At 40.6% G+C, this 25,664-nt stretch overlaps 2 protein-coding genes across 6 annotated transcripts in view; one reads left to right on the top strand and one right to left on the bottom strand.

The window, feature by feature from the left end:
• ENTREP2 (endosomal transmembrane epsin interactor 2) overlaps positions 1-2,326 on the top strand; it is a 91,072-nt gene extending 88,746 nt beyond the window's left edge. For 2 of the 3 annotated variants that reach the window (XM_063412544.1, XM_063412546.1), the window contains exons 10-12: positions 248-322; positions 989-1,317; positions 1,663-2,324. In XM_063412544.1, coding sequence (XP_063268614.1) covers positions 248-322; positions 989-1,317; positions 1,663-1,917 — 659 coding nt within the window. In that variant the 3' untranslated portion in view covers positions 1,918-2,324. Of the gene's footprint in view, positions 1-247; positions 323-988; positions 1,318-1,662 lie in introns of all 3 variants that reach the window. The other variant, XM_063412545.1, reaches the window with a different exon arrangement.
• Positions 2,327-2,513: 187 nt separating this feature from the next.
• APBA2 (amyloid beta precursor protein binding family A member 2) overlaps positions 2,514-25,664 on the bottom strand; it is an 83,774-nt gene continuing 60,623 nt past the window's right edge. For 2 of the 3 annotated variants that reach the window (XM_063412547.1, XM_063412548.1), the window contains 8 exons: positions 23,930-24,075; positions 20,936-21,022; positions 16,419-16,604; positions 13,479-13,658; positions 12,212-12,424; positions 11,307-11,426; positions 6,128-6,268; positions 3,712-4,659 (listed from right to left, as the gene is read on the bottom strand). In XM_063412547.1, coding sequence (XP_063268617.1) covers positions 4,588-4,659; positions 6,128-6,268; positions 11,307-11,426; positions 12,212-12,424; positions 13,479-13,658; positions 16,419-16,604; positions 20,936-21,022; positions 23,930-24,075 — 1,145 coding nt within the window. In that variant the 3' untranslated portion in view covers positions 3,712-4,587. Of the gene's footprint in view, positions 3,087-3,711; positions 4,660-6,127; positions 6,269-11,306; positions 11,427-12,211; positions 12,425-13,478; positions 13,659-16,418; positions 16,605-20,935; positions 21,023-23,929; positions 24,076-25,664 lie in introns of those variants that run through there. The other variant, XR_010082372.1, reaches the window with a different exon arrangement.

Below are 25,664 nucleotides of genomic sequence, written 5' to 3'. Positions count from 1 at the left end.
TATTTAGGATTACAGAGGAAACCATAAAACATGAGCTCTGTTTCCTATCTATATCTGTGTAATAACTCTTCGAGCGTTTCTGGCTGTAGTAGCTTCTCTTTATGAATGGACATCTTGAAAGCAGTATTTCTTCTGAGTAGTTTCATTTTGTAGAGGAGACAATAAAAGGTTCCAGTGTATTTTTCCTTGCTTTGGGCAGAGAACAGCAGGGGTTGACTTTGCTCTTTCTGTCTGTCTTTGGTTAAAGGTGATAATTGTGCCTGGACTCCTGTGTGCAGGCAGTGCCAAGATGCAGGATTATCTCCAGCTACAGGAGAAACAGGTGAGAATTGGTTTTCTAAAGCAGAAAATGGGTTTATTTTCTTTTAAAAATAATGAAAAATTTCTGAGAGAGAAATGAGCTTTAAAAAATCTGGGGCAGAAGAGTCAGTTAACAGCACACATGTGTGGTGTACACTGCTGATGGAACCTGCCTTGAATCAAAAGAAATGCTGTGAATTATGTCCTCTGGTTTAGAGCAGCATTTCTGCTTTCTCTGTGTTTCTCATTAATCTCTCTTGCATGTAATTTCCAAGGCCTAGAAATAGGCAGAACTCTGAAGTTGGGGCAAGGGGCTGGGCCTAAAACTTTACAAGTTACGTGTAACACAGAGTAGCTGGTGGATTTCCTTACCATTAATGTCAGCTGAAGTCCTTGAAGGTGAAGGTAACAAAAATGTCTGGTTTGTAAAGTTCTTTAATTACCCACCCACTCATTCTCAAGGCAGCCCTGCTTGGCCATGGGAAGGTCTTACCCCTGACCCTGGTTAAAATTACCCATTTTGTAGTGTTCCCTTGACTGCATGTTTTTGCTATTCTTCAAACAAAACAGACATTTTATGACAAAGTAAAATCTTTGTGACAGTATTTGTTTTGCCTTTTTTTTTTTCTTTTCTCCTTTTCTTTTTTTAAACTATTACTTTAAAGATATTCTTCCCCCCCTTTTTTAGTTCCTGTCTCTGGTTCTCATATGGCTGCCTCTGCTTGCCAGCATTCTTTGAGCAGTTTCCTACCAACTGGAAAACAGAGGGATACAAGGAAAATTGATCTGCACCTAAAGCCAAAGGCTTTTCACACGGTCTCAAAAGAGCGGCCACACTCCTTAGTGGACCTTAAGACCTATAAAGACACAAAAATTTTGGTGGCAAAATTTTTGGAACATTCAAACTGTAATCTCCCTCCAGAAGTGCGTCACGTAGTGAACAGCATACGGTCAGTCATTAAATCTGATGAGAGACACATGGAAGAAGCCATCTTCAGTGCCAATATCATAGACCAGGTAGGCCACTGGTGCTCTAAAGATGTGTCCAGTTTCCATAGACAAATACCTTATCTGAATATTTTTACAGTTTAAGTTCTTCAGACAATTCCTACAGAACCTCTTTTATAAATCATGGCATTAGTAAGAAATAATCTGTATGTATTGGGCAACAATCCATTTTAGACTGCAGTTCAGACAGAAAGCCTGGCTGTGCTTTCCAGGTGCAAGGACAGAAGCAGGAGGGGTTCTGGAGGGCTGCCCCTCCTTTGCAAGAGTTGCAGTGTTAAACAGCTTTTTCAAACGAGACCTTTTCTTACCCTGTTTCCCCATTTTTTCCTTCTCCGCTCCTGCCGCTGTCCGCAGGTGATGACGAGCTCCCGGCAGGCCGCGAGCGGCTGCAGGAAGCGGCTGCAGCAGGAGCTGCACCTGCAGCAGGAGCTGCACCTGCAGCAGGAGCTGCGCCTGCAGCAGGAGCTGCACCTGCAGCAGGAGCTGCACCTGCAGAGCTGCGGCGCCCTGAGCTCGCCCGCAGCGCCGCGCCCGCGCCGGCTGCGCCGCGCCCTGGAGCGCCCGAGGCCGCACAGCCTGGCCGGGGTGTGCCGGGAGAGCATCCTGTGACAGCCACAGGGATGTCACAGCCACCCTGGAGGAACCAGCACGGGCACAAACACCTGCAGTGGATGACTCTGAGAGGAAAAGTGTCTTCCTTTGGAATTCCACTTTTTTCCCCACAGCAGGATGAGAACAGCTGTTTTTCTGAATGTAAATTTCAGCCTTGATTTTTGCAAACTTTAAATTGATTTATTAGTTAAGTCATAACAACTGTTTTCCCAAGCAGAAATGCATTTATTTCACTGTACTTACAGAAATGCTACTGATGCTGCACAGCATTTCTTGAAAACCACTGCAAACCTACCAGAGACTGGCTGTACAACTTAAAAGTTGTATTTATTTAATGTACCTCAAGAGTGTTTTAACTATCGTCAGTGTTTTAATAAAAAAGTATTTCTGGACTTTGCCTTTTCAACAACTGATTTGGATACAAACATAAAGGTGATTTATACACACATACAATGCTCTTCTACTCCATTCTTGCAGTGTCTTTCATCCCAGACTCACTGATTTGTCCAGTTAAACCTGCTCCCCCTGCCACTGCTGCCCGTTCAAACTCCAGTGCTGGCTGCAGTGGGGTTATTCCTGCTTTGTTCTGAATGTTCCCAAGTTCAGTCCTGCACTAGTGTGAGCGACCAAGAACTGATCTTTAATCCTCTGCAGTGTCTGACTAAAAGATGCATTAGGGAAGAAGACTGAAATTCTGCATTTCCAAAAAGCATCTTTCACAAACTTTTTACCAACACCAACTGATAGGAAGTTAGAGGAATTTTTATCTAGCAGAGCCTTGAATATTTTCAAAAAGAATTGTTACTCCAATTCATAGTTTTGACAATTTTATTACTAAAAACATGTTATTGTGGTTCTGCTGTGTTTATGATTTATTTAACATTGATCTTTAAAAAATTATCAAAAAGTAAATATTGACACTGATTTCATTACCAGCATAAACACAGGTCTGCCAGCAACATCTTCCAGAGCAAGCTTCATCCTGGCTCTTTCAGAGGAAATTGGAAAGGCCTTAAAGAGAAGGTTCTCATAAAGAACCTACCACAGGTTGATGTTTCGGGGTTTTAGGGTTTTTTTGCAGCAGTGCTTGTCAGTAGCTTTAGTTTCCATTTGAGGTTTAATCATACACTGGTTTCATTTGTGTCACTCTGAGCTGGGCAGACATCCTGTGAAAAAGGTCACAAAGGAACGTAACTGAAGATGGGTAGTTTAAGTTTCAAGATTCATCCATTTTAATGTATTTTAATTATAGCATGCTTCTGCATTGATGTGAAGTTACAGTGACATCCAGTGGCAACAAGGTATGCTAATTGAAAGCTTCTACTCTCAAGATCATAATGATACACAAATTCCTAATTCAAGAGAATATTTCCCTTTTAAAAAATAACCTGTGACCTTTGCAACTGCACTTAGATGAAGAATTAAATGATCTTCTACTTGGAATTTTTTACTATGTAACGTTACACGACAAACAAAATAAGCAAGCTTCCTTTCTTATTTCAGATTTATTAGTGAGAGGTTAATTCTTTCCTAAGGTCAGTTGCATGCAACACACTACTCCTTGAAGTACAGTCATCTAAAGCTCTTGAGTTACTGCATGGTAAGGCTTCTTAAGTCACAGTGTATTTCTTCAAGGCCTTGGCCAAAAGAAAAAAAAATAGACAAAGTTACACCAATTAACATTTATCTCATAAGGAATACAACTTTACTACTAGGTTTTTTATCTACACACATTCTAATACTGCTGATGGTGCTAGGTTATTTGTCAAAACAATTTACATTCAGAACACATTGCCTTAGGAATAAGAATGCTTTATAAAAGACAGAAACAGGTAAGCATGGCTTTCCCATTTTGAGCTAATATGAACAAAAAGGTAATACGCAAAAATTAAAGGAAAAAAACCCCAGCCCGACACATACATCACACAACCTGTGCAATAAGTTATCCATGAAATAACTCTGTTAAATCATAAAAATCACAAGCATTAAAAATAAATATGTACCTAAATAAATATTTTGATTTTAATCTTGTGGCAATTATTCTTTATTTAGCATATGAAACACTTGTTACATGTTTATGTTCACACCTTGCCAAACAGGTTACACTTGTCATAACAATACCGAGTACTACAGTGGTTTTCTTTACAGTAGAATCTAAAAGTTTGAACTGCACACATTCCTTTCCACTGAAATACCATCGATTCAGCACCAGTTTTAAAAGTATGCAAAGTCACCAGTATTGGACCACTTTATGGGACTGGGATTTATTTTTTTAACTTGAGGCAGCCAGAACTTTCTCTAATTGCTTCTCTGCCATTTCCTGCAGTCTCATTCATCAAGTATTCACATTCACTGTGTTATCAAACAAGACAGACATACATCACTCCACATAAAGGTTACAAATAAATATGTTTTAAGTTCTATGAGAAAAGAGTTTAGAAGATGTTCAAAATACTGAAATGTTTACAAAGATTTTTGTCAGTGATTATTGTCCTTGACCATCCTTCTCAACACTTTTTGTCAAAGCAATAGAAAGGAAGGAGAGAAAAGGCAGAGACACCTGTCTGTTCCTTGTTCTGGAGTCCTCAGGTCAGCTTCCAAGCCTTTCATTCATACAAAATACAAAATTCTCTTCAGCTGTGACAGCTTCAGCTTGGATGGAAGATGTTAGATGTACAGGGGAGTCTCTTGACCTGTTAGAAGCCTGAACATGGCAGCTGGCATAGTCTTCATGTGGATCTGTCAATTGATTACACAGACATTAACAGAGCTGGTACTAGTGAAAAATAATCCAGAAAGCCCCATCTGTCTCTCCCTGTGGTCAAAGTGCATTTTTTGTCCTGGCTTTTATAGATTTATTACTGGCATTTCTAGTTCAAAGTTCTCTGGTTTTAAGATGTTGGTTTGCTGTCTTTGCTTTTTTTGTGTATGTGGTTTGGGGTTTTTTGTTTGGTTTTGTTTTGTTGTTTAATTATTTAATAATTACCATTCCATGATGTGACATACAATTTTAAAAGCCACCTAAACACTTTCTGTTGATACACCCTATTCTAATTACAGTAAAATTCACAGACATTAAATAAGAAGTAGCACAAACCTCTCTGAAAATTCATTCTGCTGTTCTGGTATTAACAGAACTTGGATTTGTATTCTGTCTTCCTTCTCTGTGGCAATGTCATTTCATATTTTCACCTAATTACAATGTGATCCTCTGAACACAAAACTTGGACTTTACCACCTGATGTTTAAATGCCAGTCAAGAGTTTGGTGGAACAGTTTCTCTCATGGCTGATGTACTGAAATTCCTTCCTCAAGGAGTACTGGGACTCCAGTCCCCAGTGCCAGAGGGATTTCCCAGACTAGCAGAGCCCAAGGCTCGGGGGGATCAGGGCTCTTACAGCTCTGCACTTACAGCTCTGAGAAGGGAAACTCTGCTAGCTGATAATACAGACCCTCACCAGCTGCCTTGGTATCTTCTCTTCATGCTGTAAAGAAAAGTTCCATGCTGTATTCCTATGTTAGGTGAGAAGTTACACAGCAAAGAGGGACCATAAAGGCATGGAGGGGCTGTTGGAATGCACAGCTTTGCTCCTGACAAAGTGCACATACTCTATTATGATTTGTCAGGTATCATTTTCCAGAAGGAATCCAGCTGTCTTTGATTTTTGTCAGAGGAACTTGTGGAAGATCTGGCCAGGGTTCTGTATTAGATTACCATTAAATTCAGGAGGCATTTTGAAAAACTGGGCAATCATGTTTATTCATTACTGATCTCACTAGAAGTACTGAAGAGAGATGTCTTCATTTATTCCCAAGGTAAGTTGGAAATTAAATTATTAAAATGTATATCAATTTACATCTCTTGGACATAGTAGTTCATTTCTGTGGCAGATTCTGTGGTGATAAACCAAGAGACATTTTCCCAGCCAACACACCTGAGTGATTTCTTCCTTTAATCACTTGATTTAATTCAGACAGTAGGTTGAAGGTACAGAATTATGCCAGGAACTCTTAAAAACGAATGGGAAAATGCAGTGACTGTGAATCATTAGTTGTTAAAAAAAACCCAAAAACTGTGATTTTGTATTAGTGCCAAACTCAGTTTACTAAATTGGTGGTTTTAATGCTGTGTTGACACTCTTTTCAACTGAAACATACATTTTTTTCCAACTATTTTCCTTCCTCGATCAAGAGTTTGTTCCCTTACCTCTCCCACTGAATTAGAGAGTGCTTGCACGATCTTCTCATGAGCAGTGGCCACGACGCTCTGCCCGTTGATCTCGATGATGCGATGTCCCACCCTCACCCCTCCCCTCTCTGCTATTCCGCCTCGCATCAAGCTGCAGATCTGCCAAGAGAAAGCAACGTTCAGTGGGCTCCAGAAATCCCATCACGCAGCACTTACTGGGATTTCCTGAGTAATAATGACTGCTGACACTGTGAGGATTCCAGAAGATGCTTGTCAAATGTATTAATCAGTGAGTTCTTAAATGTTGCTTTAGTGGCTTGTTAGAGGGGGTTTTTTCTGACATTTCTGCCTATAATAATTTTCATTTTCAGTCTCTGACTGGGAACATAAAAATACCTTTCACAGTGATACAAGCTGTAGCCACGCAGAAGTGGAGTCAGGGGGAGAGAGTTTTATCCATTGTTGGGACACGAGTTCCTGTGCCCCTGCAGAAGAGGAGAGGGCTCTGCTCTGCAGGGTCACAGCCTCCCTGCACCTCGTTCAGTGCTGCTGGCACAGGGAGCCCGTGAGGAAGAAGGCAAAGTCAGGCCACTCGACCTTTAACGAGATCCTAACGAGGCGGCTGAGGTTCCAGTAAAGAACTAGGCACAAGTTTTGAATGTTATCACCCCTACAATAGGGTAATAATCTTGTGAGAAGAACTACATTCAGCAGACATTGCTACCTGAAATATCCTGAGGTTGCAACACGTGTAGAGTCCAGGCAGAAAGAGAAATCTCAATCCAGTGCGGGATTGAGAATGTTTCCTCCTTAGCAACAGTATCTGTGCTGCAGGGGAGCCTCCCTGGCAGGCCAGACTGCTGTGCATTAGACAGAAATTGCTGGGCAATTATTTGTAAAGACTAAGCCCATGAATCACACAAGGCAGAAAACTGATAGCTCGAATCTCTGGAACTAAGCAGAGCTCAGCAGCTTTACCTTTTGTTTACTAAGAAAAACCAATTCTTGGAGGAAAAGAAATGAGTGCTGGAACTAATCAGCTAATGTCTCTTTCTGTTAGAATGAAATGCCAAGAATGATTATTTGCTGCCATCTGGTCATTTGCTCAGAGCTAAATACAAGTATGATAAGGTGTGGCTTGTGCCCCAGTGAGTTTGTTACCTAATTCAGAAGCACGGTATGTGGGGAGATGGCCGGTCTGGAACATGTTGAAGGTAAAACATTGTCTGTGGTTGAGTGGAATCTTTTCCTGTATGGCACTAGCAGCTTCCTTCAACACAAATAACAATGCTATAAAAAAAGAACTCCCTTCTCACTTGAAGTTCAGACCGTTTGATATGAGGAGTGAGAACATATTGTTATTCTTTGTTTATAAAAGGCCTTTCTCAGCCTTCAGAAAAAGAAAAAAAACCCACAACACATTCCTCCTGCAGTGAGATTTATCTTCCACCATGCTCTCTCCAGTGGCTGAGTGTTACCTCCTCTGGTCCTTAAAGTATTTCTGACAGGATTCAATGGAAAAAAGCACTATCACTTCACAGAGTTGTGTCTTGAATTTCAGTCACATACAATACATTGTTTTGCAGGTACTCTACCTTCTAATCACACAGCTCACAAAATAAACTGTACTATACAGATCTCTTTTACAGAAAGCTGCTCAATTCAACTCAACCAACTCACTGTAGGAATAAGTTTGCTCCTTGCTGTTGGGGAGCAGTAATCAGAAAGGACAAAGAGCAGCATGTACCAAAGGAAACGCTGTAAATATATTTTTCGTGGTTTAAAGGAAAATAGACAGTACAGCTGAAATAAAAGCTTTTGGAGCAAACAGAAATATGATCCCTCGCCCCACTGACATAAAGGAAAGGATAATGGCTTGCATATCTATCCAGAGCCTTTTCACTGTGTGGCTCTCAAAGCACTTTTAGCCCTTTTAATACCATCAGTGAGTCTCTGTATTCTACCAGCCCCAGACACAGAAAGTGTTCTCTTCATTCAGGAATCCCTCTCCAGGGAAGGCTTCCTTTTGTGAGCGTTAAGTGTTTTAAAGAGGTAGAAAGAGAAGCAGACACAGAGTGGCTCTGCCCAGGCTCCTGTTAAGCCAGAGACAGAACACACAGACAAAAAGAATATTCTGCATTTACAGCACACATTTAGTGATTCCTGTATTTGCAAGGGCTGACTCAAAGCAGCCTGAAGTTTTGTCTCCAGCCAGTGGAGCCATGGCAGCTGAAGCTGGTGAGTTTAAACTGAGCAGTATCTCTAAGCAAATACGATATTATTCAGCCTTTAACCTGTTGTATTTGTTGAACATGGCAACAGCTATAATATTATTAAATAAAGCAAGACAGATCTGCTTCTTGTAAGCAAGAGTCTATATTCTATTGACTCTGTAAACTGAAGGTGAAAAAAAAGAAAATAAAAGGTGTAAACCAGACTGGTTCAATCCACTCAGCTGTGACAGGTTTGCAATGCCTTAGCCAAGCACATCAGATGTGAAGCTTCAGTGGCTTCACAATCACTTTCATTGCAAGTGTCCATAGAGTAGCAAAGCATTAAGGATAAAATAGAGCCAGACAAATTTCATTCTGTGTAAATGCTTCAATCATAACCTATTAAAACCAGATTTCTCCTCACTTTTGTATTACACTGGTGAAACCTGTAAATTTTTTGCCAGTTTAAATGACAGTAAACAAAGGCGGGGGAGAAAGAATAAAATGTTCTGTAAGGTTTTACTGTATTTTTGATAGCTTGTGCTAAGCCAGGGACAGGGTAGAGTTCTCAGAGAAAGTGAGATGTAGACTGCGAAGTGCTGTTTAATCAGCAGTAAAAATATAACTGGTAATACACAGATTTTTTCATAATCTAGAAAAAATAACGTGATACACAAGGACCAAATCTAGAAAACAATAACGTGATACATAAGGACCACTTGTATTTAAAGAACATAATTTTAAAAGAATTGCAGCATAATAACTTTCAGAAGGTGGCTGATAGGTCACCCAGTGCTCACCTCCCCATCACACAACATTCATACCTGTTACGTTTGATACACAACATCCTTTTTTTCAGCTGCAGCAGTGCAGGGTCTGCAAAGCCAGCTCAGAGGGTGCTTCTGTGTGGCCAGAAGCTGTTCTGTTTGTGGGCTACTCCCACTGCCATTGCTGGCTGAAAAGGAACCACTGCAGAGCTGCTGTCAGAGGATGCACAGAAGTAAGTCCCAGCTGCATGGGAGGTAATGAGGTAATGGCCTACCAGAAAGAGACATTTAATTATATCTCTTCTGACAGGCCATTTATTCCTTTGCTGTGCTAATGCTGACCCAACAAAGAATAACGATATTACTTCTGGATCCTATCATAATTTGTAGCAATTGCTGGCAATTACAAAACTACTTTTAAAGAGTACAATGTCAGACTACCAGGGAGATATATTCTGCACTCAGATTTTCAAATGCTAAGAGAGTTTTTCAGAGAAAAAGATCTTACAGGCCCAGAGGTTTGTCTCCATAGCAGCCTAACAAAAGATGTTAATCTCATCTTTTTGTTCACTGGCTTTCCTATTCAAACAGACTTTTCATAAATGAAATGCACTGCAAGGCCCTTTTTTTTTCTATATGAAAAGGATTTTTTTGCTGAATTTGTTGAACTTTATATTTGATGTCATGTGAACGTTGTTCATTTAACTGGAAGGAATGATGATCCGCCAGTGTGGTGACAAATGGCCAGTAGATGGAGGGAGCACACTGTGACAGAGAACAAGCAGAGCCTGCAGAATTTACTGTAGGAGATGATTAGCAGGGACAAGATGAATAAATTGTCACACAGACTCCCTGTCCATGAGAGGGCATGGGATGCTCCTAATCCACCGCGACCTGATTCTTTCCCCAGCCCTGATCCCACGCCCACCAAAGCTGTGAATGGGCTCTTGAAAACTGGATAATCACAGTGATGCTTACAGGCCCTTAAACATATTCCCTTCTTTTGATCACAGCGCCAGTGGAAAGTACAAGATTTACAAAGGTGAGCAATTAGAAAGTGGTCAGTGCCTCAAACAGGGCACCCTCAGACCAGGTGAAACCAGATCCTGGGGTAGGAATCACTTCGGAGTGCATCCAGCTGGGCCAGGGCGTGCAGCAGTGTCCTTTGTATGGGATCTTGGGTAGGAACACCTTAAACTCGGGTGCAGAAGTGACTGAGAGAGGGCCAGGAGAGCTGCACTCCCACTCCTGAGCCATCTCTTTGCCGAAGGGCAGGAAGGCCCATGAGCCACATCCTGCAGTCACCTGCTACTCTCCCAGCCCTTCAAAGGCTGGCAAACAGATCTGACAACTTCACTGGATGCATTTCACAGAACAGGGGACAGAGCCCACAGCTCTGGTTTTCTGTGTGAGCAGCCTGATTATTTTTTTTCCTAGAGTGGAGGAAGATGAAATGGTGATGGTCCTGCACTACAGCCAGTGTCTATTGCTAGTGTCAGCCCCCAGAAAGGCCAGTGACCACCTGAGCTAGTTGTGTGGGGAGTTTGCTTTGGAAAGGTGGCAGAATGGCTTGGGAAGGAAGAGCTGCAAGAGGAGACCCCGAGCTGCCTGGGGTAAGTGTTCCCTGCCACATTTGTGCTCCTCTTTGCTGCTGTTATTTCAGGGAAGCTGCAGCACACAGAGAAGGGGTACCTGGGCCACAACCTATACAGTTACTTTGTAATGAGAGCTTTAGTTTTTGTAAGAGTTTAGTTTTAATAAGAGGAGGTCACAGTTGTATTCCCTTGCCTACTACCATGTGATCCACATAAATTATGCACAGCAGAAAAAAAATTAACAGTCTTAGTGAGTGTGTAATGAAATTTTAAAAGGAGAAACAGAATCAGATCTAAGATTAAAGTGCTATAATTGTAGAAACCTTTTTCAGCATAACTTTTCCTTGCAACTCTAGCAGTAATGACAGTTTTACATGATCAGGCTATTGCACCAAATAATCTGGGCTATAAACCTTGTTGCTGTATTATTGTAGGAAAATCCCTTGAGAATTTCTCCCTGTGTCATCCATTTGCATTATATTACTCAGAGACTATAAGGTTTTAATAAACAATAGAAAAAGTGAGGTCATGCAAGATTCTTTCAGTACTTCCATATGTTTTTTGAAAAAGAAAAAACAAAAAGGGGAAAACCCCAAAACAATCTAAGAACACAGAAACTTACAATTCCGTTCTGTACACTGAAGCCCAGCTGGTATTTTAAGTCTGGCCGTTTTATGAGGACTGTAGTAACAGGAGGACAGCTGACAATGTTCAGTTTGACTTGTGTCTGATTCTTGAGTCCCTGTAAGATATTCCAAAAGTCAGTGTTTCCAAAAGGAGTTTTACTGTGCCCTCATCTGTGATTTCCTAATTGCGAGTGTTATAAGCAGCTGATCTGAGAAAAAACAGTGAGAATTAAAAGAAATTGGTTGTTAACTTTGAGATACATTTCTCTTATTTATTTCTCAAGATATTTGGCTCAACAAAACATTAAAATTTTGCCTTTAATTACTACAGAAATTTTAACAAATCTTTCAATAACAACCAAAACTGACTACTGCTTGCCGTTTTCCAGCATCTGGCTGATTAACCTCCTGCTTCTGCTGCTTTTGGTAAAGCTGCACAGCCATCAGATTTAGTTTCTGTGACTAAAGATTCTGAGATTCCATCTGCAGATTCTTCATCTGCTCACTTGATCTGTCCTGCAGCCTACCAGCCTCCATCCATTTTATCTGCATGGAGCCCAAAAATGGATAGGAGATTTTAATCCTCATATTTTATTCTGGAGGCTGTGAGGAAGCTTGAAACTTTGAAGAGAGCCGAATAACTTAATTTAGGCAAGTTTTGCAGACTGGCTGCATTTGTTATAGCCCAGTAACAAAACTGCAGTCATGTTCTCCAGCCCTAAATTTCTGTGCATTATCACTCCTGAATCTCTGATTCTCCTTTTTGTTAATGACAGGTTACTGGGGTTTTTTGCAGTATTATGAAAAATTGTATCTGCTGGAAATCTACAGGATCACCAGTCAGAAGATTACACCTCTGTTGGCTCACAATCTACAGCATAGAGTTGTAAGTTTGGGGTACCTTTATGATCCCTTGGCATGTTGCAAGTGGTAGACCAACTAAACTGGTACCATTAATGGACATAATTTGGTCTCCAATGCTCAGTTTTCCTGAACGTGCTGCAGGGCCTCCATTCATCATGTTGGCCAGGATAACGGTGGGTAGAATGGATCCCCATCCAGATTCCACAATCACCACCCCAAGAATTTCTCCCTTCTGTTTTTCTAGCTGGAGCTGCAATTAAAAAGGAAAAACATTTTTTTGCTTTGATTCGTCTGACTTTGAGCATGGGTATCTCACTTGTTCCCGAATAACATCTACAAATCACACACCAAATTCTGTTCTTTGCCATTAGGCAGTGGCATGACTTCAGTGTTAACTGTGGAACACACAGCTGGTTGTTTTCAGGGGCATCCTCCACTTGTTTGTTGGAGGTCATCGAGGTTTAACAAGTAAAACACCGACACATGGTTACCTGTGCAGGGAGTGGTGGAACTGCCAGGGGAATCAGGCTAAGGAAGTTTCTGTCCATGGAACCGGGCAGCCAAGGGGGAGGCTCTAACGTTTTGTGGCTAAGGCAGTGCCTGCAACCCAGGCTTTGCTCAGCTACACTCCTGCCAGTACTGCACAGGTTATCTCTTGATCTCAGGGCTTGGCTGTTCTTTTCAGACAAGGATCTCTCAATGATTACTAACATTATTATTAATAATACTGTTAATTATTGAATATACTCATGCCTAGCATGTTCATGTAAGATCCCCGATCCAACGTAAATGATGCCTTCTCCTGAGCTGTCAGGAACCACAGCACAGCTAACAACTGTGAAGTGGAGCAAGAGTTAAAGCAGAGACCCTGCTCTTGAAGCAAATACAGGGTATTATTTTCTCTCAAATGTGCAAGGACAGGGAATGCTGATGGCCAGCTTTTGACTGGCTGATGACTTCTGCTGAGGTTATCTATTGCAGAAAGCCACAACTCTGTCAGCTCTTTCTGTGTCAGTGGTTTGGTGAAATCATCTTACACTGTGTACTGTGAGTAGCACAGAGCTTATCTAGCTCAGATGTAAATGTACTTTATTACTGTTCTGAGCAATGGAAACAGAAAGACCCTGAGCATGAAAACAAGAAATCCTAATAACCCATAAAGCTGGTTTTAATACACAGGACTGACAAAGGACACATCTTGAAATTGTAACATCATCCTTATAAATGTCGAAAGATATTTCTGAGAACTACATGACTCTGAAAAAAAAGGATCAATCTGAAATGAAAATCCAAAACTAGTTTACCTCTTTGCAGTTTTCTGAATTGGAGAAGTGTATGAGATCATCATTGTACATCTCTTGGGTATTGATGATGTCACTGTATTCTTTCTGACTGAGATCCTCTGGGTTAATTCCATTGGCTCTTAAAAACTCTTGGTAAGCCACACTGAAAGCCTGACCGATTGACTGAGCTATGAGCTGTGCCTAGAATGTAGAAAAAAACAGCTCAGAGAACGGACAGATTAACAGTTTACCAATGAAACCACAAGAAACCAGGAGAGAGATTGGATTGTAAGACAGAATCAGAATAAAGACCCTGAAAGTTTCTGCATTAGCATGGATATAAAGTCGCTTTAAGGTCTGTTGGACAGAAAGAACCCATTACATCCAAAATCAAATTGCAAACTCCATTAAAATCCCCTGCTGCTCTCCCCTCAGTAGGTTTCAGTAGCAAGCAGCCATATGCTGCTCATGTACCCGTTCCAATAAACACTGGAGAGTGCTGGCCCCGGCCCAGCACGGAGCAGAGCTGATGGAAGAGTGCCACAAGCCTGCCTCTGAACACAGGCTGTGTGCAGGGAGCAGGGATGCTCTGCGGGCACATGCCTGCACAGACGTGTGTGCGCTGATGATTCTGGCTGTGGTGTCACCTGCTGCCTCTCCACCCTGCTTTTCCAGGACTGAAAACACTCCTTCAACAGCCATCTGCTCCCCTATCGCTGCCACCATGCCTGTCCCACATTCCCAGCAATCCAGTGATGCCCCTGCTTACCCACTGCACATCCAGGACAGCTATCCCCATTAACACCTCCACTAGCAATGTCAGGGATTGTTTCAGGAATGCAGCCAGAGCCGCGATTAAAGCTTGCTAATGTTGAGATCGCCCATTCAAACCCCCTGTACTTCTTAAATTTTGGAGCAATTATCTGCACATTCCACTAGATGGCAAGGGAACACAGAGAAACAGAGATCAGTACAAGGAATGTGGGGTCCACTTTTCTACATTTGAATAATTTTTTCCCTGCTCTGAGTTTACTGCAGCTCATAGGAGAATGCCATGTTGAGTTTTGTATATTTTTGGGTCATCATTTGTGGGGTAATTGGGGCATATGAGTAACTCCTGTTGATATGAAACATTAATTGCACCTTACACTCCCTAAAAATAGTACTAATCAAACCTATATTCTGGAAATGCAACACAACTTCTTAGACAGTCAGTACATTTTAAATGCATTTCAAATGCATAGAGTTTTCTGGACATTATAAATCTGTATGTGCTTACAATCTACTGATCAAGTGTTTTCTTTGATGCTAAAAGGTTGCTTCCCTATTTCATTTGTGCTGCTGTACACAAGAGCACCAATCTGCTTGACTGGAAAATTACTTCAGAAAATCAAGGACATAAGTAGCCTAGCCAGTCACAGACTGTTTCTTCATATCCTAAAGTGCATTTTCAAGCCTTCGCTCTACACCAAGAGGTTTGTACAGAATCATGGAATATGCTGAGTTGGAAGGGATCCATCAGAATCATCAAGTCCAACTCCTGGCCCTGCACAGGACGTCCCCAGAATTCCACTCAGTGCACTGAGAGCTGTCCCAATGCTTCCTGAGTGGGGTCAGGCTGGGTGCTGTGACCACTGCCCTGGGCAGTGTGGTAGCACAGAAGTCACTCAGGACATTTGCATATCATTCCATTATTGAAGTTCATCACCAGTCTTTACTGAGTCCTTCTGATCTCAATTGCCACTGCTTTCTCTGTATTTCATCCTCTGCTTTTGCCTTCATTCTGTATTCCCAAAACCAATATCTCCAGATGTCATACTCTATTCTATTGCTGCCAGTAACAGCCAGTTCTCACATCTTAATTTCATCTCTGTCTCCGAGGTCTTGTGAACGTTTATGAAAGTCTTCAGCATTATGCATAACTTAGAGATAATGTAATTAAGTTGCTTGAAAAGGTCACCCAAGCAAAGCTGTGACAGAGCTGAGCTAACTGGGTCTCAGAAGAAGCCCAGTCTAGCACTCTAACCTTTAGACAATGCCACTTCTCCTTCACAGGCTTAATTGCTTTAAAATAATGCAAATGGATTGCTTAGCTCTAAATATATGCAACCTCTGAGTCATGACTGTCTGACCCAAAGAACTCCATTTTTAAAATTGGTATTATATCTAAATATATACCTAGAAATTGTATCTATAGCTGTTCCTAAAATACCAGTGATGAGAAATATGTAGTACTGCCTCTTACTGTCAAGTTAGAAACTTTTAAACTTTTAGAAACTTTTTAAATTTAAAAAGCAACAAATTTTGCTTTTTCTGTTTTACTGGCCTGGTATATTTTTCCATAAATGTTTTAGGTTGAGGTTCCTTGCTCTGCCCTTCAGACACAAGCACCTAATTCACTACAATCCCAAACCTGGATATACAACACCAGTAAAGCAAGGTTATCTTCTTTTGTCACAAGAGGTATGGGATGGCACATCAGCACTTTTCACAACAGTGAAACAGGATGTACAGCAGAGACGGACAGAACTCTAGGATTCTATATAAAAATTCTAATTAGTAATCTTTGCTAGGGATGAGAAAAGAGAACTGAAAAATAAACAACTGAATGTGTTCCTAAACACCACAGGATCACGTGGCATGTTTGAGAGCAGATAGAACCACAGCTCAGTAGCCACAGGGAACCAGGACTGGGTAGCAGGCAGCCTTGTGCAGCCCTGCCAAGGCAGTAGAAGCAACCTGGCTTCAGTTAAAAAGAAGTCCAGAATGGTTCCACCTCATTCCAAGTGCCTGGAGGCACATATGTGTCATTTTGTGCCAACCCCCTGGACTAAAGGATATAATCCAGGATGAACACTCAGTCTGATATCCCACAGATTAATTCTGCCCGTGAATGGCCATTGACTTTAGAGACCTCTCCACAAGCTGTGTTGTTTAAATAAAGTGATTCCATTTACTCACATCCTCTGACTCGAAGACGTGGCAGATCATCTTGTACTGCTTCTTGCCCTCGTGTGCGCCGGGCGTGGTCTCGATGCAGTCCTGCGAGGCGGAGCGGGGCATGCGGCGCCGCGCCATCAGCACCACGATGTTGCCGATGTCGGCGATGTAGGAGATGGTGCGCAGCGCGTGGTCCATCATCGTCTCCTGCACGGGGCACGGACAAACAGGGCACTCCTCCATGCCTGCTGAATCCTACAGATACTGCACCTACCCCCTCCCTGACAGCTTTGGACAGACCAAAGCTACACAAGCCCTTCCTGTGGGCCCAGACCGGACATTCCCTCCACACTCGATGGGCCCCAGTTCCCAAGGGCACCACAGTGGCTGTTGAAGACATTGGCCTCAATGGAAGTGTTGCCTGAGCAAATTCAGCATGGTTGCTACTGTAAAGCAAGAATGAAGAGCTATGCTACTGTTTTACACTTATTTTCTTGCTGTTGAAAAACTATGTTATTTCTTTACATATTTTGCTGTTGTTAGGATGAACTGTTCTTAAAGAAATAGAAAGGGCACATCTGCAAACTGCTTCTGTCTAGGGCCACTAGTCAGTTTGGAGAGTTTTTCCAGGCTTTTATCTACTGCTCAAACTAGAAACAAGAAGCTGAATAGTTGTACTGATCCAATTAGTTGAGGATGTGTCCTGACCATCCCTGTCCCTCACCCTGAACAGCTAAAAGCATCCACCAAATTCCATCTTAATTGGAACAAAAAAACGTGGCACAAGATATTCCACAACTTTAATAATTTATATAAGCCACAGCACTCTTTATGTAAACAGCTTGGCACTAGTTTAGCATTAGTTGAATAATTTTCTAAGGCCTAAGGAAGAAGGATTGTTCTTCAAGTCAACAAAAGTAACTTTTAAGAATGTCAGTACAATTTAACTTGACAGACAAAATATAAATTATCATTGTTTCTGAGAACCTCTTGTCCTGCTGAAGATAATCACTACCCATAAAATTATTGTAATGATTTTTCTCGGGCTTGAAATAATGCTTATCCCTAAGCTACGAAAAGTAATGGTGGTTAAGAGGTGGTTTGGGGAGTGTCTCTAAGGGCTGTGGGGACTCAGGAGGATTTACAGCACTTCTGTCAGAATGGAGAAATGTTTCATAATGGACATCTCTCAGCAGGATGTTGGGAGCTCTGCAGAGATAATTGCTTTTCAGCAGTGTGCACCAAGTATTGTGTAAGGGTGTAATCATACATGCAGTGTGCACAAGAGTGAATGCATTGGGAAAATGAAAGCATTTCATCTCACCTGCCAAGAAAGGCTTTCTGCCCATACCATCACACAGAGGCTACTCAAAGGGTTTGAGTTTTTTTCCCCCTGTAGGGGTGAAAGCAATCATTTCCCCCATCCCTCACACATTTTGCCTGTTAAGAATAAGGCAAATACTATCTAGTGACTGTAAACATGAGTTTACTTTTGACTTACTTGTGTCTTGACTTTTTCCTTTCTCTCTCCATATTCCATTGTACTCAATTTTCCATTACCAACATCTTTTTTCCACCTCTTTCCTTTATTACTTTCCCATAAATCTCTTCATCTCTGCCCATTTGCCTCTCTGTTCTTTCGCTTATCCTTTTTCTAGTCCCATCCATTGCATCCTTGTTGTCCTTAGAAATTCAGCCTCTCTCAGGCTTTTCTGAAACCATATTCTCCTGTCTAGATTGCCCTTTCTCAGATTCTCCCTTCTTTTCCATGGAATTATTTTAGAATCTTCTTTGTTATTTCTCTTGAAACCCAAAGAACAGCTGAAGGAAAAAAACCTAAGCATTCCTCCAAGCTTTAAAGTGCTGTAGTCCTGTGGGAGTGTGAATTAGACAGCCTAATGAGTCAGGCAATTTTATGGAGCCCATCATGCACCAGAGATCTGCACATACACATTTGTGAGCTCTGCATCTTTATTTTTCTTTTTTCATTTCCCCAGTTGCTTCTCCCCCAGCTTCTCTTCACTGCCTGAGCAAGAAGCTGGGAGAAGCTGCTGTGGCTTCTGCTGGTTTGGGGCACTGAGTGCAACCCCACAAAGCTGTGGCACAGGGAAGAATCCCTCTCCTATCAACAAGGCACACAGCCATACATGAGGCTGCTCCTACTTCATCCCTGTGAAACGGGTGCTTGACTTGGGCTCAGTGCACAAGCAACCAGAAAGTGGCAGGGGCACCATCTCCAAGTGCTGTTCAGGGCAACAGAAACACCAGTGCTGGCTCCCTTCCAGCCTGGAATGCACCTGACTGGTGCTGCTCAGCATTTTGAACCTTGCTGCATGTCATTTTCTCAATGGGAGTTTTGCATTTTCACTCAGCTGTTGCCTCACGTGAGCTGTACAACACTATAGATAGATTAAAATACATGGCATGCTGCAGAAATAGGGTTTGTGGAATTGATAAAGACATGAAAGTACAGATTGTCTCTGCCAGCTGCCACCCCAGCTGAAATAAACCCATAGTAACTACACCAGCCAGAAACTTCACTAGCACTGGAAAGTGTTAGCAAGCCAAAACTGCTGGAAAGTCATGGGAATAATTCTGTTATAGCTCTCTGAAAACACTGTAAAAAAACCTGAACAAAACCAAACCAACCAAAAAACACAACCAAAAACCCCAGGGCAAACACTAGAGAGCTTGGAATTAGAGCAATTTCCACTATTACTATTTTCACCTGGTTGAACAGCTCAGATATCAGACACCACTCACGATGGAGCATTGCATTTTGCATCACTACAAATCTCAGGGAATCAGAAGAGTAAGATGCCAGGTTTTTTGCCAGTGTTTATGGGCTACTTCAAAGGACCTTCCCTTTTTATTTTTAAAAAGATTGGTGTTCAGCTGAAATGCTGAACTATTTAAAGAAGTAAGAGCAACTTTCACTAAGACTAATCCTTACTCAACAAAGACACTGTACCTGTTAACTGCCATACATTTCAGCTATAAACTGGAGCTGTTCATTTATCAATAACTGCCTGTAGTCATCTTTACACTGATAATTATGAGTATGTTATTTTCAGCTAATACAAAAAGTAGCCATCAGCTTTGATAACATAATCTCTGGATGATGCATGTTTACCATGAGGTCAAGAAAAGGCTGAGCCACAACCAATAGTGGTATTGCTTATGGGGGATAAAATGCAGTTTCAGGATGATTTATGGGTGGCAGGTTGTAAATATTGCTGCCCATGTTAGATGGGCTGTTCTGCTCATCTGACTCATCTCATGGGAGTTCTAGTGGCATGTTAAGGACATTTGCTTGCATTAAAATAAAAATAATCAATTTCCTGGAGCTACTATCATTACCCTCCTATTAAAGGATAGTAATCTTCTCCTAGATTTCAGGAAGAAGAAAGTGCTTCATAGTTTCCATTGTTTAAAAAACAATCATAATTAAAACCAAAACCCTAAATGTAGAGTGCTACATTTATCTTTGTTCAAGTGTCTCCTAAAGTTTCAGCTCATTTCTTCATTCAGCCATATTTCTGAACTCTGATCTGATACACCAAGATACAATTTCAATAAGCATTTTCTCTATTTTCCAAGTTACTTATGAAAATACTGACAGTACTACATTAGAGAAACATGCTTGTGAGTCTCACTCATGGATGGCAATATATCAGACATAACTACACTGTGAAGGTTTTATAAGCCTGCTTCTATCTCTAGATATATATATACATCATATAATCTAAAAAATATTGTATGATATTAAAGCCTTATCTAAGTGATTACATGTGCTGCTTCTGCGCCATGGACAAATATATCCCCTAAACAAAAAACCCCTGATTGAGTTGACATGATTTACTTCTGACAAAACGTTGCTAAAATCACCCTTTTCAATATCTCTCATAAGAATGAAAATTTGAAGACTTCCTATAAGTATGATCAAAGTTCAGAGATCTTGTGAGATTACTAAATATTGGGATCCATGTATAAATTATTTGTATTTAGTTGAAAATTCCTCAAAACCTCCTTTTTATGAAGATCGCCTCTTGTTGAATACACAAGCATTCCTAGAAGATGAGGCTGATCATTGCTGTGGTCTCCAGATGCTGCTTTTATATGAATGATTAATAATTTACCTTAGGCAAGATGATGGTGGCTCAATGTGATTTATGGAAAAAAATTGAGATTAAATGTTAAAAATGGCACTGTATGAATGGCTTAGTCAAAGCAGCAAATGACTTCCCTGTTGGACTGTAAATCTGGGTTCTGAGCTGTTCCAGAGGAGTGGTGTACATGCACTCTGAAAGGCTTTTGAGTCTTTTTTTCATTGAATTGAATGATAGCTCAATTATAGCAACATATCTTCCAATATATCAAACAAGCAAAACAGGTGTCAGTCAGTGTTAGAACAATAGCAGCTCTTTCTGAATACTCTGAAGACCTGAATTTATCCTGGTTCAATAAAGTGTCCCATTAATGGTGTAAGAGCACAGTCTAATTCAACATTATTCTCTGAGAGTTTAAATCCAGCTTACCTGTGTGTCTGCATTTAGAACTTTGATTCTCTGTGTGGAGATGAACAGATCCACTTCAGTCAAGGCCTGGGAATCTCCCTCTGAGGTCTAAAAGACAAATGCTTTGTTACAAGGGGATTTTTAATTTTCAGAATGACAAATTCACTGACTGCTTCAAGCATAATGGGATGTGAGGCAACTGCACTTTAAACCATTACAGAGCTGGCTACTCAAAGGTGTTTCTAAAGACATGCAAAGAGTACATTTATTGCATAGACAGAGCGAAGCCTACTCTGATCTTCTGGGTAAGAGGGAATTTTTGGAGCCTATGGGATTGACAGCTCCAGTATCAAAATTCTCTATTTATAGCCAAAACAGGAGAAAAAGTATGGCTGTTTTTTCCTCACTTTCTCACTGATGCACTTCAGCACTTGAGGCACCAGACTTGATAAAGTAGGAGAACTGAGAAGATGACATCAGCTGTTTAGCCCCTGCCACCTTCAGTGAGCTCACCACAAGAAGTGCAAACTGATGCTCAGTACTGTGGTGAGATTTAGGACAATTTTTTTAGCTTTCTGGTTTTTTTCTTAGAAAATAAAGAACCGAGCACTGAACTAATGTATCTCTCATATCACAGAAGGCCATCAGGGCACTTTTAGACCACCACTTCTTCCGAGCACTGCTCACTAGGGAAACACTTCCATACCCCATCAGGGACATGGTCACAGAGCCATGGGATTACAGTGTAATACCACACTCCAATGTGAGTCCTGGCTCTGTCCACTTGAGAAAACAGGACAAGAGGTGGCAAAGCAGCTGCTACCCCTCACTGAAGCACTGTCCCAGAACTTCCCTAATTCTCTATTCCAGCAGGAACATACGGAGTCCTCCAAGCTGCTTGGCCACAGGGCACCACTGCAGCTGCTACTGGGCAGCACCCCTGGCAGCAGCCTCACAATAAAAAGGCCACATTGTCTGAGCCTGGGCTAAAGGCAGGCACCAGTCTCCAGGTCTGGCTCATGATGAGAATGATGTATTTGCTAATCTTTTTTGGAGTTATAAAGGCTTAGCTACGCCTATAATTCATTTAGAATAATTTTATTCAAATTATCTTCCAGCAAAATACAAAGCAAGCTCATACTTTGGCAGAGGCTACTTGTATTGCTTCCATCCTTATGGTGATATTTTTGTCAACTGTATTTAGTTATCTGAAGTATTGTTTTTAACTGAGTGCAATGTTTCCTGTATGAATTGTTCCAGCTACTATGTGGTGAATTTATTTTGGTTTTAAATGTCAACAAGAATTTAATAAATATATAGTCAGTCACAGGCACAGGAAGTGCGTCTTACTGCTTTGGTTAGTAAAATCAAAATAAGCGTTACATTCAAAACCACCTCCCAGATAACAATGGTTGTACATCTGGAGTAAACAAATCACAGGTATTCAACAGGAGAAGGGCAGCAGACAGGCACTCCAGCAAATGAACAATGACGAAAATGAGTTCATTTTACTCCATTCACTATTCTACTGCAGACCAAAGAAGAAACCAAAATGACAACTTTATGAGGATCTGTAATGAAAGACATGACACTCCATGGAAAACAAGGACAACAAAAATGTAAATAAACATTAGCATTCAAGAAAAACAGTTTACACACCGCTTTTTTCTTGATTTTAGCCGCCTTTTGCATCCTCTGAGGAGTAGCATAAAAAAAGAATGCAGACAGATGTACACACAGGGAAAGAGAAAAGACAGTGTGGGAAGTCAGGGAAACTTTGACTGTGAATCCAGACTGCTGAAAATTAAAAAACTGGGAGCAGTGGGGGAAGAATGTGCAAGAGAGATTCGTTTATACCTTGTGCAGTTCTCAAGCATAATTGGATTTCATGGCATGATCATTTTCAATTGCTTACAAAAGAATTGGTACCAAAGTGTTGTCTGTTATCAGCTGCTCCCAACACTTATCCTGCCAAATTTACAGCAGTCAAAAATGGCAGCACATGCATCCTACACCCAGGGTTTTGTCTCCATTTTCCTCACACATCTACATGTATCTGTTGAACAGGACACAGCTTAAGCTCCCTGCCATGATGGTCTGGAGTACTCAAGTACCCCTGACAGATTTGAGTTGGTTATTAATACAGAAAACAGTTTTTAGGGAGTTACTTGCAATCAACAATTACTTACTGTAGCTTGAGGTATCACAATATGCTAAACAGAAACAGAAAGGGTTGGGAAGTTTAAAGAACTGGACCTTTCGTGCATTCCATTTCTTTCTAAATACTGAATCAATCATCAGTCATGGCAATCTCTTGTAAGTGGCCTTTCCAAACTCTTTTCCTTCAAAACCACGCAAATTTTAGCAATTAAATATCTCATTGACGATGCACATACTTTTTCTCCTAGCATTTAAATCTGCTTCTAACAATGTGTTTATTCAGATGAGGTATTTACAGAAGAGGTAAAATAACTTCTAAAATTGAAATCTCCTACTTAGATTGTTAATCAAAAAACTATTTTATTTACACAGCTGTACGAAGCAGTCTATTATACATTATTTACAAAGAAATTGTTCACTGTAAATAACACCAAATCCAAACACAATAACAATTAATATTCTTGTCTTTAAAAAGTCATAATATAAGTAATAATATTGAGACATTTTCTCAATTTATAGTAAGTGAAAGGAAGTAATAACAGAAGAGTAAAACTACAGTCAAACAAATATCCCAGTGCTTTGCCACTGGAATATTTTGTAATTACAATCTGCAGTTTGTGTCTCATACCTGAATTTGTTAAACAGCTTCCAAAGAATTTTGAATAGACTGCAGAATAATTTGTATTTTGCCGTATGTGTTTTTACAGTAAGCACTGTAAATTGATGGTATTTACAATACTGAGCTCTACTTACCTAACTGCATCTCGGGAGAGGTGTGAGGCTGCAGCTCCTGCAGCAGCCAGGGATGAGCTGTTAAAGGACCAGAGAGTGTTAAAGGCCACAGAGATGCCCTACCTTGACACGGCTCACTGCCTCCTGCGCCTGCATCATGCGGATGTTTTTGGAAGGGTTGCGCTCGGACAGCAGCTGGGTGGAGCCCAGGTAATTGGCTGCAAAGATGATCCCATCGATGAGGTCCTCAGGTTCACAAGGTCCTGGAACTGACAGGAGGCATTTACAGTCACTGCCTTTCCAAGGAGTGGGGAGATGAGAGATTGAATAACAGATACTGAGGCTTGAACAACCTTCCTAACACTGGGGCTGTGCTCATCATCCTCTGTAGTCAGCTGTTAAGCTTTACATCCAACTCCATTAGACTGACAGTAAAGAACAGTCATTCCAGAGTTTGGATGAAATCTCTTGATAGTGAACATTTTTTATTCCTCAACAGTTTTATAAAAGAAATGTTCTTTGAGCTAGATTCACTTGATGACCTTCTAATGCATTTTTTTTAAGTATAAAAATCTTGTGTGAAGAGAAAATGACACTGAAGGGGAATGTTAATTTTAAAGAAAGGTTTATTGTTCGGTGTTCAATTTATTTCTAATCAAGTCAATGTGGAAGATTATTATGTGGAAAAGAAAAAAATAGATGGCATGCTATGCTGATTAAATGTACTGAAATAGTGGTTTACACATATATCTTTTAGTGAGCTTTCCTATCCTTTGTATTCCCATTCTAATTTAGCAGAAGTCTTCCAACAGAATATAAACATGATTAAAAGGAGTGACTTTCCTCTTTAGGCAGTGTTGCTGACACTTATTCATCCCTGCAGATCTCAAATCCACCTGCCAGAAACCTCAACCCCCTGAAAAACCCACAGTCTTTGTAATTCCGTACCCAAGGTATATAAACACGTGGATATATATTTATACCAGTCCTGTACTCTTCAGACACCTGAGATTAACTAAAAATGCTCACACAAATCAGAGTTACTTGGTTTGCTATTGAACATCACAGTTATAATCTTCAAAAGGATAATTATATACGGCAGAACACATTTGATTTAGCTCACATCTTTACAAATCCAGTAATGGTTAAAACAAAACTACAAAATCCAGTTAAGCAGTAATGGTTTAGATTTGCATTATAACTCAGAATAAAATTCTGTGGAATTTAAAATTTTTGAAGCATTGGGAAAGCATAAAAACATATCTTGACAATCTCCACTCAAAGTATGAAAACCCTCAAAGAAACCTTGAGAAGCCAGTAATTTAGAAGTCACTGAAACTCTTCATAAAGGGCAAGACTTCCAATATCTCAAAAAACAATCCTTGTTCTTGAAGCCTTAATTCCCTAAAAGAAATCAAAGAAAATGAAAATTCCACAAGAACCCCATCCCTGTATCACTGCTTCTCTTTGCTTACATCTCTACATGATGTTTTACAGCAGATGGATGGTGTATTTTGTATCATGCCTCTTCCGATGGTATTATTCATTTGTCTTTTCAGGTCTAAAACTTTGTCTCATACATCTGTAATTCCTTCAGCATACAACAAAATACTAATGTTGCATGATATTGACATCTTGTTTCAAGGGCAGCAGAGAAGAAAATTAATTAACAACGTGAATTTAATGTTAAGGTAGCAAAACTTCATTAGATACCTGCATCAACAGGCTCACTCGAAATTAAAGTAGCTTTAATTTTGTTTTCTTTCATTCACTTCGGGCTAAGTAAATGAGGCTAAATTGAATCAAGATTGCTTTAACTCTGAAATAGGCTTACCCACATGTTTAAATCAGTTTAAGT

Source organism: Prinia subflava, chromosome 15 (assembly GCF_021018805.1).
Source record: "Prinia subflava isolate CZ2003 ecotype Zambia chromosome 15, Cam_Psub_1.2, whole genome shotgun sequence".
Taxonomy (NCBI): Eukaryota; Metazoa; Chordata; class Aves; order Passeriformes; family Cisticolidae; genus Prinia; species Prinia subflava.
The sequence above is the reverse complement of the archived record's forward strand: the minus strand, read 5'-3'. Positions and strand labels throughout refer to the sequence as shown.